Raw genomic sequence first — 17,501 nt, forward strand, 5'->3', positions numbered from 1 at the left:
TGGACTGTGGATGAGGACTCCGAAGAATCAGAGAGAAAAGCCTGCCAGAGTTGGTCTGTGGCACTGAAAGAAGTCGCAGAAGAAGAGGAATGGATTTGAAATAATGGACTTGTTTAACTGAGATTGTTGAATGGAGAGAAATTACAAGTTTATGGCTGTTTTAATGTTTTTTAATAATGGTTTGTCCCTATCCCTATGTTCCACTCCCTTCTCATGCATATTCCTTCCCTTTTTACTCTGTACCCAATTGTTGTTCCTCCTTCCCAAAACCCCTCCCCTTATTCACCATACTCTGGAAAGTTCTCCCAGCTCCCCTATAAAAGGGGGAGCCATTTCAATAGTGGTTCACTCCTTTTCACCCTACAACCTGTGCTGGACCCTGTGTGAACTTCCCCGTGGCCCTAACCGGGCTGTGGTAGTGGACTTCCAAAGACATTTCTTTCTCTGTCTGGATTCCCTACAATGAGGTAGTTGGTGGAGTTCCTCCCCCTGTTTTGCATACATCTTCCTGTGCTCTCTTCCCATGTATTCCAGCACAGCAGCCACACCTTCTGACTCTTGCATGATCTGGAATTTCCACCCATGGGACTCTGGTGCCTGTATCAGCTCCTTTCTGTCTGTGGGCTCCTCAAGATTACAATTCAGGATTAATGTCAGGAGACTTACAAAAAACAAAAAAACCCCACCACAGATCCGAAGCTTTTATTGACTGAAATTTCCCCACTTCTTTCCTCAGCAGGAAAATAATTATGGCAACAAGGAAAAAAAACCACAACAACAACAACAAAAGAAATAAAAAGTGCTTCTGTTGCAAATATTATTATTCTTAACTCTCTTTTTGACTCTTCTTATTTTGCAGAGTTTAAAATGGCAATGTTTCCTTTTCCTTTGGTTTTTTTTCCCCCCTCAGAGACCAGCATCAGTCATTAGTTTCTTCTTTGATTTCTGAAAAAACCCCAAACAGATTCATAAGAAAATGCGATTTCACATGACACAAAATACTATGGATTTTTCAAATGTCTCATATTTCAAAATTAGACACACATATACCCCCATACATGTCCAAAGAATATTTAAGGCATATGACACCTTTCAACCATTCAAAAGTAGGGTAATCTTGTTTCCAAAAAAAGAAAAAAAAATCCTGGAAATGGAAATCCAGACAGAAAACTCTCTTCCCTTTTCCCCCTCTCGTGCTGAAGAAGTTCTGCCTTGAAGAGAGGTGTTTATACCTCTGGAAATCTTAGACATTGTCAGTTCTATGCAGCCATTCAGCTCACAACAGATGTTGTCTGAGAGAGGACAGAACTTTGGCATCTATTTTACTGACTTCTAAGTCCTCATTTCTATGAACAGATGAATCTAAGAACCAGGTATAGGATAATGGGACCAGCCTCGGATGGCAGAGCAGAAAAAGGAAGTTCCATTCCCATTCATGCCACAGTTTTGATCCTGCTTTCAGAGGAGCTACTGCTGTCTTGGAATGCTTTCCTTTTCCCCCCAAAAAAATAATCAGCTGGCCTTTCAGTTACCAACAGTGGTGTCTCCTTTCTTGCTACAACACTCTACATCCTCTCTCCTTCAGCGAGTGATGCCAACTCTGGCTCTGTTTGGTGGCTCTGCTTTGAACTCTGGTCTGGTGTCACTCCCTTTTGCTTTCCAGCCTCTGATGTGGATCCCAGTGCTGTTCCATTGGGCACTTGAAGAAGATACGGCTCTGTGAAGTTCTGTCCTTCTGTCGTGCTAAAAAATGGCATTTGGGAGTGCAGCTGATTTGAGAATTGAGCTCCCTGCATGCAGAAATCACCCCAGGGGACAGCCTGATAGGCAGTGATGTCTGCTGAGGGAAAAGCAACAAAGGAAAGACAGAATAATGAAAATAACAGCAGCGTGTCTACGCTCAGTGCAAACAGCATTGCAGTCATGCTCTGGTGGTCACTGCAGTAGAGCAGACACCACATATAGATAAAGGATCACTTTGCTGTTTACACTGCAGTGTTTTTATCCAAAAGGTAGTTCTTAGGAGGAAAAAATCTTTGAAGTTCATAGCATTGTTGTAATGCAAAAAGAAATCATGCTGTCGCTTAGCACTGATCCTGAGAGTATGTAATGATTATTAGAGACACCCACTCCCCAATTTTTTTTCTCCACTCCTATTTTCGAAGAGGTTCCAACTCTGTCAAGCATAACCTGAATGTTTAATCTTCACTTTCATTTATAGAAGCTGGAAGCAGGAATGTATTGTTAAGTAATATCTATAATCCAACTAAGCTGTTCACTTGCTTACTCGCTGAAGTAAGACTCACAGGTGTGTCTGCACTGACAGACTGGTTCCCTGCCCACTGCACTTTGGGAACCTGGAACCTTTTTAGGAAGAAATTCTTCCCTGTGAGGGAGGCAGGTTGCCCAGAGAAGCTGTGGCTGCCCCATCCCTGGAATTGTTGAAGGCCAGGCTGGATGGGGCTCTGAGCAACCTGGGATAGTGGAAGGCGTCCCTGCCCATGGCAGGGGATTGGAACTGGATGATCCTTAACGTCCCTTCCTACCCAAACGATTCCATGATTCTGTGAAATTGGTCATAACAGTTGTAGGATCCCTTCCTTGAACAGAACAGCCATGCACTGCTGATTGTGCTCTGGACAGAGTAAGAGAATATCAACTCTGCCTCTGTTCCTTCAACAATCTTTCAGCTTTATCAGCCTGCACCTTTACACACCCCTTATGCTCACACAGTGTGCCCCAAAGAATGCAACACACACTTTGGCATCATGCTATAAAAATGTTAATTTGGTGCACTGGGGCACAGCCCTCTCATTACTTCTGGCACTTCAGACTGAAAAACCACTGAAAAGAGTAATTATGCCTTGAAACCAGAGAGGGGAGACAGGCCAAGTGTGGTAGATAGCATAGGTGCTGCCAACCTGGCCTGGACAGTGTCAGCAGGAATAATGGGAACAAGAGCCAGCTTGCAGCCTCCTGTGAGTCAGACTCTGTGAGTCAGACTTCCCTCCCTGACAAGGTCCACAAGACTAGTACAAAAACAGCAGCAGCAGCTGTGGTCTGAAACTATTCTCTTATGTGATAAGACAAAACATGTAGTTTTTGGACTGTGAGCTTAATTCAACAAACCTGACAGTCCAAATAAACTAACTGCAATGGTTTATCATTTGATTATACTTGGGCTTGAATAACTTCAAAATACAAAGCCTGGACACAAGACAAGGAGACTAACAGTGCCAGTTTAACCTAGTAACTTTCTAGAAAATTTTGCAGAAGTGCTTTAATCTGTTGCAAATTCAAACCAGAGGAAGAAAAAGAAAGACTCTATATGCATACTCTGCTGGCTTCTGTCTCCCTCTTCTTTTCCACTACCCCAAGATATGAAACTTCAAACTGGTTTCTGCAGAAGCCCAACAGAGTGAGAAGCCTGTTTTTCTTTCTACCTCCAACTATTCCACTTGCTGTGACACCTTTTCCATTTTGCACCCTTGATTCCCACCCACATATACCAAAGGCATGTTCACTTGCACAACAGTACACTCCTGCAAAAGGTAGTTCTCTAGCCCAGAGAAAAACCACTGCACTACCTGACACATTCACATTTAATACTCTTTCTGACATGTGCAACCTGTGTAGTAACTTTTGATTCAAATGAATGGGTCATTCAGCACTTTAAAAAAACCCAAACATACAAGGAAATTAGAAAAAAAGATGGGCCTGTATATATATTTGTGCATGCATGTGCACGTTTCTACTTTCTGTCACAGCCACCAGTAAAACCACTGATCATCCTGAGTATTTCAGGGTATGGTTTAGTTACTCCAGAGGTGCAGGATGACAAAATATTTCAGAAATGTACCTGAGTTTCCACTTGACTGCTGTGGCATGAGCTGTCCCCCCATGTAGTTTTGTCCATAGCCTTGTGTGGCTCCATAGGTTACTGCTCCAGTGTTATCAGGTAAGGCCAGGAAAGCTGGATGGGGCTCAGGGGGTGTTGGAGGAGGGAGGTGGTCACTGGAGAGCAAATTGGTGGCCAGGTGATCTGGCAGTTGGCAGAACTGGGAGAGCTGGTGCTGCTGGGAATATTGGGACAGCTGGTAAATTCCCCCCTGGCTGCTGTACTGGCAGTACATGGTCTCCAGGTTCCCTGCAGTCTCCAACTGCTCAGAGTAATGGCAGGAGGGTGGTGGACTCAAGCTGCAGAGAGCAAGGAGAGGCAATCCAGAGGTTAAAGTAGGGTCAACAGCTACAGCAACCCATACAGTAAACAACTGTGTTATTGCCACCCCTGATCTGACTCCAAGCCCTCCTCCCAGATGCCAGGACAAGGGCAACAGAAACCACTTGAGCCAAGTGGTTTCACAGCAGGATTCTTGACCAATGGGCTTTAGCGGGGATTATCTTCCCACTCTCCAAAGTACACCCCAAAGTTTGAAACATCCTCTCTTTCACTTGACAGGTATGCAATTCTAGAAGTATTCTGACTAGAGGTATCACTTGTCTCACAGCAGGTGCCCTGTCCCACTATGCACATCATGCAGCTTTTCATGCTTCATTTAAAAGATACTGTCACTCCTGCACCTGACTTTTCACTTATGCTCCCACCTAATTCCTTGTCCCATGTCCCACATTCACCCTCACAAGGCTTCTCCAAGGCTTTGCTTTTTTCATTTCCCTTCTCCTCTGTTCCTACCCTTGATTCTGGATGCTGTAAGTGAAGGCCTCCCTGGAGCCATTTTCCTGACTGGACAAGCAGCATTCACTGTTGGGAGTGTCCAGCCCCACAGAACCAACAGGGCTGTGGGGGTTGAAGGACAGGTTGGTGGCCCTGCGGATGGGAGGAGGGCTGGGAAGGCTCGGGAAGCCCTCCACGCTGCTGGAGATGAAGCTGAGCTGCTGTGACACCTTCGTCTGAACTGCTTCACAAGATGCCACCATTCCTGCCACCAAGGAGGCTGTGAATGAAAAGAGAGACTGTCACACCAGGCTGCCATAGCAGGAATGAACAGGAGCAAGCAGAGGGAAGGAGGAGCAGAACAGAAAAGCAAGATGCCAGACATTCACTGGGGGGAATAAAAGTGAGCAAGTACCGGCATTGCTGTAGAGAAGTACAAGGAAGTACTAGCAAGCTCTCTGGAGCACAGGATGGTGTTTATTGGCTAAATAAAATTACCTTCATGATTTCAGCCTCTGCATATTATATTTATTCAGCTCTCAAGAAAGCAGCCAAGTGAAGCAAAGTACTTCCTGGAAAAAAGCCAGGAATTATCCCCCAGTCATCTTCCATCACTACTGTCCTCTGGGAGGAGTGTGCTGCACTCAATTCAGAAGATTACCCTTTTGAAAAATTTAACTGTGGTTTGAAAGAAACAAAAACGTGCACATCCACATCCATAGTCATTGTTTTGACCATATTTTCTCTCAGATGACTCATGCCAGAAACAAAAATTAAAAGAGCAGAGACGTCAGCTGAAGATCTTTTGGAAATAGAAGCTGGAACACAGAAAAGAAACCAACACCTTTTGGTTCCTAGAATCTTGTTTGGTGACCTCTCTCTTCAGTCACTGCTAGAAAATGAGAGAGGAAGAGTTTCTTACAGAAGAGCCTCTGTGGAAACAGGACAATAGAGGACATTAAAGGTCAGAGTCACATATGCTGGTGATCCAGAGTAACAACTATACACAGAAGTTCAAGGAGCTTGCACTTGGGGCAAGAGAAAAAGATTTTCTTTCATTATGGCAATTAGCAAATGATTTCTCTCTTCACAAGTGTAACCATCAAGTGTGCAGGACAAGTTTAAATGATTTTTTGAGTCTAGCTGGGCTGAACCAGCCGACCGTTCAGGAAAAGCTGGTCTACTCCCACTCACAGGAAAGCTTTAGGGAGAGTTTACAGTTGTACTTCGCCCTTGCAGGCATACAGGGTAACATCAAATGCACTCCACCATGTACAAATCAAAGGCCTCAGGCATAAAACCTAAACATAAAGATGCCACAGCAAGCCTTAGCAACCTTTGGAGAATTTTGGAATGCAAGCCCAGAGAGCTGATGAGGAGACTCCACTTCAACACCTCATAGTACTGTTTCTCAGATTCCCCATCACACTGAGCATTTCTGTCTCTTATTGCATCTTCCCACACGCAGTTTTTTCCAACTCTCTGCAACCATGGAGAGAGGGAATCATGATGTTTCAATGAAAACTTTTCAAGTTTCAATAACCTTGATTTTGGGCTCATTTAGAAAACTGGAGCAAGAGCTAGGATGGCATCTCTCAAGCATTGACATGCCCATGCAATTCTCAGTGGTTTATTTTTTCTGTTTGAACATACTATTTATCCATGTCAGGCAGCATCTATGATATACCTGTCCCACTCCCAGTGTTTGACGTAGCACAGATCTGCTCCCACACAACAAAGCACAAGAAAGCAAATATTTAGTGTCCTCCAAATCAAAATGGCTTAGCCAGAAATGAAACTGAAGATCTCTCCTGATTTTTTTTTAAAACCTTCATTTGCACAGGTTCTCCTAACCATCGAGTCCCAGAATGTTCACACAAACATTATGAAACACACCTACCTGAAAACCAGTCCACATCCAGGTAAAGCTTCAGTTCATAATGACATTAGGGTGAGCTGTTCTGCAGATGGCACTAGTTTTCCTCAGGATGAACACAAGCAGCCCAGGAAGTCACTTCTAATCCCACTTTCACACCTACTAAAAATTAAGTTGTTTTTTTAAATATTTGCAATACTTAGTATCTTTGTGGGTCATGGCAATAGGACCTCCAGGCAAAGATATTGTGAAGGGACACCCGTGGCCTCCAAAGAGCTGGTTTAGCCTTTTCTCAAGACTCTTCTGCTTCTCAGTCCTTTCAAAGACAGATGCTGAAATTGTGCCTTCTGAATAAAGTCATGCAGTGGGAATAAACAATTCCCAGAGAAGCAATATCTGCTAAATCTGACATATTTACAGAAGATTCCAGAATTGTTTGATGGAGAATTCTGATCACTGGCTTGAGATAATACCTACATTTTACTATTCTGTTGCTTTTCCTGACACCGATATAGAGATAAATAACCTCAGAAGGCTTTCCAGTGAACATGGGAATGTAACTGCAGGATTTTTGTTTATCACTTCCATTATTTCTGGATTTTCAGTCCATCAGACAACCTTGGAAATTTTTGGAGAGCAATTTAATAATTTGCAGCTTCAGATTTCTGAACCAGCCCTGGTTAAGACATGTGCCTTAACTCAAGAATGTCTGTTCTAAGTCTCCAGCTACACAGCTGCCTTACCCCTACTATAGCTGCCTCCTTAACATCCTGGCAGAGTTCAGAGATCCACTCTTTAGTGCAAACAGCTTCCAATGAGTGGGATAGTCGTAAAGTAACAGAAATGGATGTGTGTTTTTCTGTCGGGATGACTGGGATGTCTGTCTTTCACGAGTCATGAAGGAGACTGAGGTCTGTCCTAGAGAAGTATCCATGAACTTACAGCAGGGCCCAGTTTCACAAGCCTGTGTCACACACTGATGTCACAAACAGTTTCTTTTAATGCTGAGTAATTACAGCCTTTACTGGGACATTAACGGCCATCACAAAGCTTTTCACAGACTCCTCCTGTTCTTGAAATTACAAGAAAACACATTTGTCGTGCAAATGACATCTTGAAAGTAGAAAAAAAATATTAAACTTAGGAGCAATGGCCTCTTCATTTAACTGGAGTGATGGTAAATGAACCAATTCAGTTTCTAACTGCATTGCTTTGAGAAGCCTGTCAGTCTGATCCTCTTCGGGATTTTCAGTAGGCCAGAACCTACCACTTCTTCAAAAGATATGATTCCTGCTTGCCATGTCAGCTACACATCATCAGCTTTAAAGTAATTTGTTCACAACCCAGAATCCTGTGAGTGAAAGCATTAGAGCTTGTAATTTATTTATTCTTCTCTGACAGATCATATCCAGCTTCATCCAATTGCTCTCAAGACTTCCACAACCATTCCACCTCTGAGAGTTATCTGCACAGAAATGGGCTCCTGACAGGTGTCCTCACAATACAGCCACATGAAACAAAGGATTTCCTGCAAAATCACCAGTGGGGCAGAAAAATCTCCTCCCACAAACCAGAGGAACTTTTCTTTCTGAAGGGTTAACTCAAAAAAAATCATAAACCAGTGCTTTAAGTCAGTTAATCACAGATATATTTATATCAGTGAGGAATCTCAGGAAAACAAGAAAAACTTCAAAGAACTGCCAGTGTCAAAAAATCTATTAATCTCAAGCATGCTGTCCAGCAAAAGTAGTAAAAAACAATTCTAAGACCAAAGCAAGCTCAAAGTGGAAGTTCTGAGGCACAAAAGGCTCTCATAGCAAGCAGTGTGCCCAATACCCAAATCAGAAGCCATAACTGCCATCAAGGTAAGATACATCTCAAATACAACTCGCTGACATTTTTATCAGCTTGTTTGGCAAACTGGAAAAAACACTGGGACATTAAAAAAAAAAGAACCCACAAACCAACAGTCAGAAGTACTGGCCAGAGCAAGGAAAAACAGTGGAAAAGGCAGCACTGAACACTCTCCAAAGGTCTTGGGTAACAGATTATACTGTCCTCATCATTTTCTTGTCCTGCTGAAAGTGGTTAAATACACTGGTACCAAGGAAAGCACCTGACTGGCCACTCCAGCAGGCCACAATCTATGGGCACAACTGCACCACAATGCACAGGTCACAAATTATTTTGCTGAAATCTAACATCACTAAGCAATTGGTTTTGCCTTGTAAACTGATAACTTTTTTTTCTGATTTGTTTCCTCTTTTATTTTGCTTCAGCTAGTTTGGATTTTATCCTATTCAAGTTTTGCCTCCTTCATGTTCCGAGACATTCTAATAAAGCTAACAGGTGGAGCCCTGGATGGCTCTATTTCTTGGTAAGGTTTTTTTTATGAACAAATTCGGGTCACTTTGTCTTTCAATTTTCCTGTTTCAGTTTTTGCTTTCTTAAAGAGAAAAGTCTGCCTATGCAGATAACAGGCAAACAAACAAAAAGTAAATTTTATTGTTTTATTCCCCATAGCTTTGTTACCCTGCATGTAGTTAAGACAAAACTTCAGCTGCAGCTTTTCATGCCATTGTGCCCTGCAGATCTCTCTTCCATGAGGACTCTACACCAAATATCAGTCTTCTCCCTCAAAGAGTGCACCAACTTAGGTCTCTACTCTGCCCAGGCACCAGTTCTCCCATGACTTGTAGGAATGTAATTTTTAGGACTTCTACCTTCCATCTGATTAGAGCTGAACAAATCTGGAGGGCAGGCTGTGTTTCACAAATAAAGAGAGCAGCATGTGGCTCATTACACAGACCTTATTCCTCCCTTCCCTCAGGCAACCGGGTCCAAAACCACTCACCAAACCTCACAGTTCCTGTGCACTAGCAAAGTGAGCCTCTTTTCTGAACAGTGACTTAGAAAAGGTACTTTTTTTAATTCCCTCAGACAGATCTGTATCTGGAAAGTATTTACCAGCCTTAGCTGATACAAATAGATTTCATTACTTCTTGCCCAGCCTGATTTAAAGAGAACAAGGGGAAGCTTGTTCCCTCACACAGATCTAGTGGAATGAAGTAAACTCTCATTTTCACACATTCCTATCACTGAAGACACACGAGTTTCAGACAAGCAGAGGATGCCTGTGTTTCCTAAAAGTTGGATGCACACACAGCAAATGCAATAGGAGGCAGTCAGCAGCAAGCTGAAAGGATTCCAGCAGTAAAAACCCAGCTCTCTTTATCACTCATTTTCCACATACCCATTTCACCCTCAGGGACATTCATTTGCCCTTTTTCTACCTTCCACACTGCACCAAGAATTCAGATGGGACCCTTCTCTCCTATCAGAAGGATTGCTTGTCTTTTCCACATGGAGAATTGCATCCCGGTGTGCAGATTGCCCAGAAAGAAATGGCTCATTGAAAACAGAGAACAAGATCACATCCATGAATGAAACTTCCATTTCTCTAACAGAGGAAATGGATTCAAACTAAAAGTTTAGAGTAGATATCAGGAAGAAATTCTTTGCTGTGAGGGTGGGGAGGCCCTGGCACAGGTTGCCCAGAGAAGCTGTGGCTGCCCCATCCCTGGAAGTGTCCAAGGCCAGGTTGGATGGGGCTCTGAGCAACCTGGGCTAGTGGAAGGTGTCCCTGCCCATGGCAGGGGGTTGGAACTGGATGATCTTTAAGGTCCCTTCCAACCCAAACTTTTCTATGATTCTATTATATTCTCTCTTGACTCTCTCTCTCTCCCAGCACATCTGCAGATGTATTTTAGGAACCAGCAGAGGTTCCTACAGCATAGAAATCTGAGGATAATTGATTTGTTTCCTTTAAATGAATTATTTTGCAAAACCTTAGTCTTTATCTAATTAAATACAGGGCTCAACAGATGACACTGCTTCAGCACTCTGGGAAGCAGTGAATTATTCAAATACTTTGACCATATTTACCCTGCTGTAAGGAGTGGAAAAACCAGAACTAACTGAATTACCGTCCTATTGTTTAAATAGGTCATAGGATTGACTAAAGTAGCCCTTGCCTTGAGAGGATGACAGCCAAATTTAAATAACAGAAATACTAAATTAGGTTATCAAGAAAGTATCTCAATTACGTACTTTTAGCACACATAAGTCTAAAGCTTACTGATACAATCTTACAGGTGCTTTCTACAGTGTCAAAGTACTTTTAAGGTATCAGCACTATTAAAAAAAAATGAGTCATTATTGGAAAATGAGTTGCAAGAACTGGCCTTAATACCGATAACTAAATACTGGTACATTTAGAATAAAACGAGGGAGCAGAAATTCCAATGAATGAATTACAGTGGGAAGCAGGAAAATGCACACAGTAGTACCATATGTCAGCACATACATTGCTTGGGATATCCCTCCCAAGGAAGTGATGAAGTCCTCATCACTTTGAAAATCTTTTCAAATTGTGCCAACCTGGAAATGTAAACATATATAGGAAACGCTTTAGGGAGCATTCCTGACTCCAGGGAATGCTCTGGTACTCCACACAAGAATAAACAATTGAACAAACTCTCTCTTTAGCTGCCATCAACCTATAAGCACAGCACAGGTAGAACCCTGGTCGAACAGCACACCCCACTGACCTCCAGCTCCACTGCAACTGAGAGTAAATTCAGCGTCTGCTCTGGAACTCAACTAGTCTTCCTCCCTCGAGGTCTTGCACACAATGGAAAATTGCACTGCTTGGGGAAGCCAAGGAACCCTCTTGGACATTTAAAGGTATGGAGTACCTGAGGGAGCCTCTACAACACCAACAGTTTGTACAGTGCACCTTCCTCACACAGCTCACTTGACACGGGTTGTAGCCAGAATGTTTCCATCTAAACCAGGGAATGGGATGTGTGTATCTGCCATGAAGAACATCATAACCAGAGTAATACTGTCATCATCATTTAGAGCAGCAGGACCAGTGTCAAACAGGTCCTGCTATTATGGAAGAATGCTCCTATCACTTATCCTTATGAAGTCATATTCAGAATTACTTGCTGGCTTGGGCTAGGACATGAACAAGGACTGCAAATTTGGCTCCAGCATCAGCACAGAAGCACCACGGTGCTGGTACATAGCTGGTACAGACTCAATTAGCAGAGAGCTGCTACACCTACAATCATAGAAAAGTTTGGGTTGGAAGGGACCTTAAAGACCAATCCAGTTCCAACCCCCTGCCATGGGCAGGGACACCTTCCACTAGCCCAGGTTACTCCAACTCCCATCCAGCCTGTCCTTGAACACTTTCAGGGATGGGGCAGCCACAGCTTCTCTGGGCAACCTGTGCCAGGGCCTCCCCACCCTCACAGGGAAGAATTTCTTTATAATATCTAACCTAAATTTTTCCTCTTTCAGTTTGAAGCCATTCTCCCTCATCCTGTCACTGATGAAAAGTCCCTCTCCAGCTTCCCTGTAGCCCCTTCAGATACTGGAAGGTGCTGTGAGGTCTCCATACAACTTTCTCTTCTCCAGGCTGATCAATCCCAACTTTCTCAGCCTGTCCAGTGACCTGGTGTCACATTTTGCACTGATGGTGTGGGGCATTCACATGACCTTCCCTAAAGTGTTTGGGAACATCCCAGCTCCACCAGCCAATGCTGTAGTTATGGAAAACACTTGTGCTGGTCAGGGTCTCACCTGAGGCAGAGGAGAGTGGTGCAGGCTGTGCTCTGAGCAGGCTGGAGCAGTTCCCAGTTGCAGTGTTTCCTCCCAGCACGGCAGATTGGTCAAGAGCAACGTCAGGCAACAGAGGCACAGGCAGAGGAGGTACCCTGGAGGCAGCAAAGAGGGTTGTGAGGATGAACCAGAAGACAAGGCAGGGCATTATGACCAAATACACACTCTTCTACCCTACAATGGGCAGATCCTACATCCCTAGCAGGTGGAAAAAGAAAGCAGTGGCTGATTTAGGTGTGTAAGGAATGCTGTCTTGACAGTATTTGGGGAAGCAGCCCCAAGTCACCAGTGTAGGACAGGCAGCAGGGACAGTGCAATGAAATAAGTCAGGTGGTCTCCAATCTTTAACTTAATTTTTCCTCTTTGCATTCTGTTTTCTCACTCCAGATTGGCACAAATATATCCCTGTGGAAACTAATTTCTTTCCTCACATTCACTCACTACCCCTTCAAAGACCATCTATCCTCTCACATACTCCCTTCCCCCCCCAGTAAATGTCCCCTGCTCACCTATGGAACGTGCTACCTTATATTTATTCAAAGAAGCCCACGACTTTGTAAGACTGATCCAAGCAAGCAGTACTTCCATCACCAAGTGAAAATCCATGGAAATGGAAAGCAAAGGTGGGAAATGCAATGGGCTCCTGACCATTCACAAAAACATAAAATGAAGGGGTGATCCATAGACCTTTCTATCTTATCCCTTGTTCTCCACATGACTCCACAGCAGTCTCAACAGATTTCTTTCAAACCCTCTTTTAAGAGGGTCCCCTACAATTTGCAAAGAAATCTGACGAGCTACTGAGGTCCAACTCAATTGTCAGCTCTCCATAGTTTAAATGTAAAGGGGGAATGGCAAAGGAAAACATTTCATTCATTAGGTATCTCTTGTGGAAAGATGAGAAAACGGAGTAGGTCCCCCACCCAAAATCATCTGACAGAGGTGACGATGTTGGATGTTTTCTGTTGCCTTTCGCATTCAGCTTCTCCGATTTCCGCCACCTTGCCCTGCGATTCTGAAACCAGACCTGATGAACGGAAAGAAAGGATGCATTCAGGAAGGAAAGCATCTACACATGGGGACACTGGCAACAAATCAGCAGTGACTGCTTCCACACGTCACCAGGTGAGCACAGAAATCTTTCTTCGACAGAAAGGAACCTCAAGAAACCTTTCTTCCAAAGAACCTGCACAATTCATTGCAAACAGAAAAATAATAGCAGAAAGACACTCCCAAACACCAATTTCCTTTGTTGCCCACAATTTTCAAGACAAAAGAGATTAACTCTGATCTCCTTAGCCTCATTTATCTACCCATTATATGATTCATCTTAGGAAATGGGAAGATATGCAACCCCAGACTCCATGGCCATTTTGGTTGGGGTTGAGCAGTGTCTATCCCTGTGAGCTCTCTTCCTTGTCACCAGTGGCAGGTGTAGTCATCACCTCCTCCCTGCCCCAGTCCCTGTCCATCCCTTTTCTGCACAGAACCCACTGTCCCCACGCAGGCGTTACCAGGATTCGCTGTGGCGTCACACCAATCACAGCTGCAATCTCCCTCCTCTTCTCATTGTCGGGATAGTGGTCTTCATGGAACACCTTCTCCAATTCTTCTAGCTGCTCTAGAAACCATGCATTGTTCAAAAAGAGAGAGAGAGAGATGGGGAGTATGTGTTAAACAAGAAAAAAACAAAAAAACAGCAGAGGGAAGCAGAAAAAAAAAGAACATTTTTATTATATTTAGAAACACGTGAACAACATAAAAGATTTTTTTTTAAAGTAAACCACAAAAAAACCCAAAACTCTTCTTTTGCAGTAAAAACAAAAGAGCATTGCTAGCGATGCTTCAAACATAAGACACTTTATTTGAAGATCTTCTCTATTTGAAGATCCTCACACATCTGATGGTGTGGAATGCAGTGCAGCACCAGTTAGGGCAGCTCAGCACCTCCATGGGCTGAACTTCAGCATGGGGAAAGGAACACCAGTGCCACTGGCACTACAAGTGTCCCTGTCTGCCAGTGGGTGCCCCAGTATTTACCTGCATTATACGAGGTCCGGGACTTCTTCCTGACCGGTGGTAGGATGTGTGGATTCTCAAGTAAGGCTTTTTTCCCCTTTTCCCCTTTTTTCTCCTCCTTGGTTGCATCATGGCTACTTCTGGATTCCAAGACTGAAGACACCTTGTAGGATTGCTGGGCTGCAGCACATTTGGATGACTGGCAAGTAGCTGGGCCACCCTCATCCTGCCTGCAGGGAGCTCCAGGGGTTCCACTCGGTGCTTTCTCGGCGCACGTTCCACTTTTGTTGGTACCTTTTTTCTTCTTTGCCTCCTTTTCAGTCCCATCAAGGTAATGACTCTCACAGTGTTCAGGGGACCCTGACTGACCTGTGGGCTCCTGTGCCAATCCAACTACAGCAAGTGGGGATGCAGCCTTCATGTCACTGCGGGAACTGGAAGGCTGCCCACACACCAAGGCAGAATCCAGCTGGCTGTCAAGGACCATGGAGTCTTGGGAAGCTGACCCAGCTGCCTGCAGGGTGCTGTCTCTTCCATCTTCTTCCACTTTCTTTACAGGGCTAATCCTGTCTTCTGTTCTCGAGGCATCCTCGGGTTCTTCTTGTGTAGCTGTGCTTTGGAATGCAGAGACCACACTGCTCCCTGTGCCATGGCCACCAACAGCACCAGCATCCACCACAAAGTGCTCCTTACACTGCAACGTGTCCTCTTCCTCATCCTGGCACTCTATAAGGAAAAAAATGGGAAAAAAACACACTCAAAACCCAACCCATACCCCACCCCACATGCACTGTGCCTGGATAGCACACGGAAAAGGTATGCCTGGATCAGGAGTTTCAGTTATGGAAGAAGGAAAACACCACACAACGAAACCCAACGGTGACAAGAATTGGGAGAGTTCAAAATAAAAACTGTCACCAGGCCAGAGCCTGCCAGGGAAGCAAGAGCAAAGAAACTGATATGGTCAACAGGGAGACAGTCAAACCTCTGTGATGAGAAAAGGCTCATATTGAGAGTGAACATGTCTGCAAAAACATTACCAACTGTGAACTACAGGGAGAGGTAATTCCAAGCACAGAGAATAAAGGGAAGGTTGCATATTACAAATACAGTAGTGGGAAAACAGCACTGGGGATAGCAAAGGTCTCTGGAATAATGGACAGAACAAAAAGTAATGATTTATGAGCAAAAGAAAGATACAAGTGAAATTCTGGTCTATTGTGTCAACAGGGATTATCTGACAAATGTCAGATAATTTTTTACGTATTTCTGTCATACCAAAGCTGACCAAACAAAAACCATTAATTGTATAAGCTTCTGATAACTGCCTTGAATTATTTTTCTGCAGCTTCAGCCATACTTATGAATAACAGACTTACAAAACAGCAAATTAAATAGCCAGATGAGGACAAAAACAGGTGCAGAAGCGTGACCAAGTTTAACAAAAAGCACAAACTGCATTACAGTAAGGAAGACTAAATAGTAGAAGACAGGTCAGAGAGAACATAGGAAGAGAAATAATTAAAATAGGCAACATAATAATAAAGAAGCATTATACTTTCCCAGTTGGCATATACTTTTTCAAAAAACAATGTTCCAAAAACCTGCTGGTTGTCTTAGAATGTCTGAGTCTGTGTGATTACTGCTAACTAAAATAAACAAATAAACAAACAAACAAATAAATGCTTAAGAATAGAGAGTAGAATAACAAACCCAAACCCATGTATCTGCCTCTGTCTGGAGAGGGGAAAGTTTGAGCAGACTGTTGGCAGCATTTCAGTTGTATGTGCTTACAGAGAAACTTCGTAGTTTAATTTGGGGGAGGAAAAGGATCTAGAATAATTCAGTTTCTAACATTTCACGCTGGTTAACTTTTGATATATATTAGTGGAATGCCAAAATAAGGGATTTGCTTTCTGCCTCAATGTTTCTTTCTGAAACAACTGTTAGTCAAGAAGGAGCCCCACAACATCAGTCAGATGGGAGAATTTTCATGGAAGTATGAGGGGATGCCAGGCTGTTCCAAGACTCTCTAATTTGTTTTTTACAGGATTAAGAGAACCAAATTAGCTGCAGAGGAAAGAAACAGAAGCAGGAAGCTATGAAACTATAATAATTTGATCTTGTTAAGCAACAACAGTTTCCACTGCAATTGACATGAAATATTGTGATGAGGAGGGTCAAGAAACAGTGAGGCACAGTCTGGCTCTGTTCTGTATAATTCCTTTTCCCACCACCCTCCTTATTGCCTACAGAAATATTCTTCCAAGAGAAAGTAAATCACTCTTATTTCTAAAATACGTAGCAAAGGCCTCACAACAACTTGGGATTGACAAGGAAGAGCTGTCATAAAAATAGTTGGGAGAGAAAGATAGGCCTTCATGGTAACAAAGAGGGACTTACCAAACCACTCCTTTCTCCCATATGGTAAGGGACCAGACTGAACATCACTTTGTCCCACTTTTAGATAAACATAACCTTAAGCAGAAGAGATTTTAACTGACTGGGAACATCAGACATGTTCAGTCTGGAACACCTGATGTGCTGAAGGCGCACGAGCAGGAAGCCGAGCCCTCTTTCCCTTCTCACAACCACCTCCTTAGACATTTCTCCGAGCAAGCCAACCACTTACACTGTGACAGCAAGACTTCTGAGGTTTTCTTGGGGCATTTGCTACAAAGCCACCTGAACGCACACACACGGAGAAGATGCCAGAGGTCCATCCACACAAGGAGGAGGAAACCCGGACAGCGGGGCCAAGGTAGAACAGAGGAACCGGAGGCAGCGGGAGCCCCCTCAGCGCGACAGGAGAGGAAAGGCACCTGCCCCCAACCCTCGCCCAGGTGCTTTTACAAGCCAAGGCACTCGGGGGCCCTGCAGCCCTTCGTCCCCAAACTCCGCCACAGAGCCCCAGGATGTGTCTGTGGGGGGTCAGGACACCGTGGGGATGAGGCAGGCGGGGGCAATGTTGGCCGGAGCGCCCAGATAACATCCCGGAGGAGCGAGCCATTACCCTTCCCCTGGCGCCGCTCATTAGGCTCATCGCCGGGTGCCTCCCTCCGGTCATTAACGCGAGCCGGCACTACCCTTACCCATACCCTTGTAAGAACACTTATAATGACTCTTAAATTAACCCTCGTAATAATCCTTACCCAGCCCTCCGGCGGCCCGCTCCTTGTCCTCTCCCTCCGCGCCCGCCCCGTCCATCCCGGCTCAGCGGCGCTCCCGGCCTCGCCCAGC

General features: G+C 44.2%; 1 protein-coding gene across 3 annotated transcripts; it reads right to left on the reverse strand.

Moving 5' to 3' along the window:
* Nucleotides 1-838: 838 nt before the first annotated feature.
* On the reverse strand, nucleotides 839-17,501 carry LOC113957974 (homeobox protein NOBOX-like). 3 transcript variants are annotated; one of them, XM_027665922.1, is made up of 9 exons: nucleotides 17,414-17,501; nucleotides 14,283-14,987; nucleotides 13,757-13,863; nucleotides 13,166-13,269; nucleotides 12,204-12,337; nucleotides 4,694-4,955; nucleotides 3,860-4,197; nucleotides 1,533-1,840; nucleotides 839-945 (listed from the first exon to the last, which is right to left on the reverse strand). In XM_027665922.1, exons 1-8 carry the CDS (start codon nucleotides 17,466-17,468, stop codon nucleotides 1,566-1,568), a joined length of 1,980 nt encoding a protein of 659 aa, XP_027521723.1. In that variant the 5' UTR covers nucleotides 17,469-17,501; the 3' UTR covers nucleotides 839-945; nucleotides 1,533-1,565. The 3 variants fall into 3 exon arrangements, with proteins under 3 accessions (XP_027521723.1, XP_027521724.1, XP_027521722.1); XM_027665923.1 differs by lacking the exon at nucleotides 839-945 and having other exon boundaries at nucleotides 1,435-1,837; XM_027665921.1 differs by lacking the exon at nucleotides 839-945 and having other exon boundaries at nucleotides 1,435-1,840.

Source organism: Corapipo altera, unplaced genomic scaffold (assembly GCF_003945725.1).
Source record: "Corapipo altera isolate COAL_440 unplaced genomic scaffold, ASM394572v1 249, whole genome shotgun sequence".
Taxonomy (NCBI): Eukaryota; Metazoa; Chordata; class Aves; order Passeriformes; family Pipridae; genus Corapipo; species Corapipo altera.